The 3120-nt window shown below is 37.8% G+C and overlaps 1 protein-coding gene across 1 annotated transcript in view; it reads left to right on the forward strand.

Annotated features, from left to right (window-relative positions):
* MTHFD1L (methylenetetrahydrofolate dehydrogenase (NADP+ dependent) 1-like) overlaps nt 1-3120 on the forward strand; it is a 268081-nt gene that overhangs the window by 106398 nt on the left and 158563 nt on the right. Inside the window, exon 22 of the mRNA XM_011988735.1 lies at nt 662-738. Coding sequence (XP_011844125.1) covers nt 662-738 — 77 coding nt within the window. The remainder of the gene's footprint in view (nt 1-661; nt 739-3120) is intronic.

A 3120-nucleotide genomic window follows, 5' to 3' on the forward strand; every position in this document is an offset into this window, starting at 1 on the left:
TGTCTGTGCCACATTTTGTTTATCCATTCACCTGTTGGTCGCTTCCTCCTTTTGACTATTTTGAATAGTGCTGCTATGAACATGGATGTACAGATGTCTGAGTGTCTCCTTTCGGTTCTTTCAAGTAATGCCAAGAAGGGAAGTTGCTGGTTGGGTTTTCTTTTTTTTTTTTTTTTTGAGAGAGAGTCTCACTCTGTCACCCAGGCTGGAGTGCAGTGGTGCAATCTCAGCTCACTGCAAGCTCCGCCTCCTGAGTAGCTGGGATTATAGTGTGCCTCAAGTAATTCTCCTGCCTCAGCCTCCTGAGTAGCTGGGATTATAGGTGCGCACATGCCTGGCTAATTTTTATATTTTTAGTAGAGATGGGGTTTCACCATGTTGGCCAGGCTGGTCTCGAACTCCTGATCTCAAGTGATCTGCTCACCTCAGCCTCCCAAAGTGCTGGGATTACAGGCGTGAGCCACCATGCTTGGCCTCTAGCAGATATTTTTTTGTTTATTTGATTCTTTCTCTGTGTCTACCCATTAGATGGTCAGTTTGGGGGAGCCTGACCGTTTCTCTTTTACCCTCTGCAACTTCCCGAGCATCAGAACAATGCCAGACACACACCAGGTGGCTGGTCCGTATTTGTTGACTGAAGAACTAATCTGTTCTCTTTCAGTACTGGATACAAACGACCGATTTCTACGAAAAATAACCATCGGGCAGGGAAACACAGAGAAGGGCTATTTCCGGCAGGTAGGTGGTGCTTTCTTCCCGCTCTGTTCTTATGTTCATTTCCACCGGCCTGGGAGCTCACTCTTTGCCTTTCTTGTCTCATCCCCAACCTGTTGTGGCCAGTGGTTCTCTCACTGTTTCGGGCTCTCAGCAGGGCTGGGAGAGGATCAGAAGACATAGCTCCAGTGTCTTTTTACCATCTTTTCTATGTATGTTTATTTCATTTTCTTTTTTTCATGTATGTTTCCAATTGTGTTTCTAGGAAGAGCCACTCAGTGTATTCTTTGAATATAAATTCTTACTTATTTTATTGGGAACCCAGCCAGGTAATACTACATCTGCATAACTGATAAATGAAAATCTCAGACACATTACTCAAATTTCATATATCAAGGAACAAACACCTAGTTATTAGACTTAATAGCATGAGGATTTTTTTAAAGGATAATGGCTTATTAATACAAAAATGGGTTGTTAATAAAATACAGAGAATGCAGAAGAAAAATTATGATGTCTGACTTCACTGTAATAGATATTGGATGTGCATCAATGGCACTTAGGGAATACAAATTAATGCCTATGATTTTTCATCCAGGCACAGTGGGCTTCTAAATTGTGTTGTGTTTTTTTTCCTTTTGAAGTGGTTAGAAACTGTACTTTTTAGTACAATTTTAGATTTATGTCCTTTATGTTAAGTTTTTATTAGTGAAAAAAGAGTCACTTGTACTTTAATAACCAATCCTTACACCAAATAGACTTGGGACCTTTTGAAGTGTCTTGAATTAAAAAGTGAATATAGGTATTGGATTAAGAAGAGAAACTAAGTTCGTGGACCTCGTCTCCTCCCAGTCCTGCAACTTACACACACACAAACAGATTTCACATATCCATGCTAGCAAACTGGAATCATTGCCATGAAGTTTTAGAAAGTTCTGAAAAATAGAAAGATGGAATTAGATTGATGAATAAAAGGACAGCCCAAAATGTGGTGGACTTCCATCCTTAACAAACATTCTTGCTTTTCATGTTCTTAGCCTCTCCTGCTAACGTGGGAGTTTTATAAGAGCAGAGGTTATTATTCCCGTTTTTGTTTGCTGCTGTGTTCCCTATGCTCAGAACAGAACTTTGTTACATATAGTCATAGGTGTTCAGTAAATACCTGTTGAACAAGTGAGTAAAATAAGTAAAAGACAATTTATGGATACAGAACTAAAATGCCAACATAAAAAAGATATTCATGAGTAATCATAAAACTGCAAATTGAAACAATGGAGTATCATTTACCTAGGAGCTTGTCAAGTGAAAATAGGAGGTACTAAATGCTAGTGAGGATGCAATGAAATGGGGGCATTTATGCAGCATCAGTGGGAGTGGAAATCCCTTTTGGATGAGTTTGTTATTACTAAAATTTGAAATGACCCAACAATTACAACTTTGGAACTAAAAATATTGTAATAAAAAGAAGAAGAAAATGTGTAACGTGCAGAAAAAAATTCTGTGTATTAGGATATTTGTTGTGCCATTATTTGCAGTGGTGAAAACTGGAAACAATCCAAACATCCAACAGTAGGGATGGTTGCATATATTTAGTCTGCCATTTTGTCCCATGGGAGAGTTGAAATTAATAAATGTGTGTATAGGTGTCATGACATGAGTAGAGAGCTCTCATACACATTGGAAAGGTTGTAAAACCCATTTTAAAAATTCGAAGTAAAATACTGATAGTGTAAACCTGTTTATGTTAAGAAAAACCCAGCATGTTTACTTACATTATAGGCACTTACAACTTATTTGTGTACATACGTGCCTAGAATGAAAAGTAGAAAGATGGATACCAACTGTTGGCGTTAGTTGCCCGTGTAATGAAGAAGGCCCTTTCTCTGCATAGTTTTGTACTGTTTTAGGTACTGGAGAGATGGAAGATTCACAGTGGCCTTGATTTCAGTGCCTACTCTGTGCATTGTATTGACAGTTCCATTATGTATATTAGCACATTTCATTTGTAAAGCTGTTTACAAATGAGGAAATTGGGATGTTATGTTAAAAAACTTGCCCAAGATTATATCTTGTGTTGCTTTGTGCATAGATATTTTTAAGTAAAAAAGGGTTATAGTGTATTTAAGAGCTTTAACTGCTTTTTATTTATCATAAGACTATAGTGAAGACATCTTTTTAGGTCAATAAAGGTAGACCTGTATCTTCATTTTTAACAGCCACATCATATCTCATAGAGGTACCGTAGTAGCTTCAACCATTTCCCTGTTAATGAACACGTAGAGTGTTTGCAGTTTCAGGCCATCACAAGTAAGCTGTAGGAAGTATACACATATATTTGTGTGTATACTTGTTGATAATATCCTTAGGATATTATTCCAGATGTGTGATTGCGGAGTCAAAGAGGAT

This window comes from Mandrillus leucophaeus, unplaced genomic scaffold, assembly GCF_000951045.1.
Source record: "Mandrillus leucophaeus isolate KB7577 unplaced genomic scaffold, Mleu.le_1.0 Scaffold337, whole genome shotgun sequence".
In the NCBI taxonomy this organism is placed as follows: Eukaryota; Metazoa; Chordata; class Mammalia; order Primates; family Cercopithecidae; genus Mandrillus; species Mandrillus leucophaeus.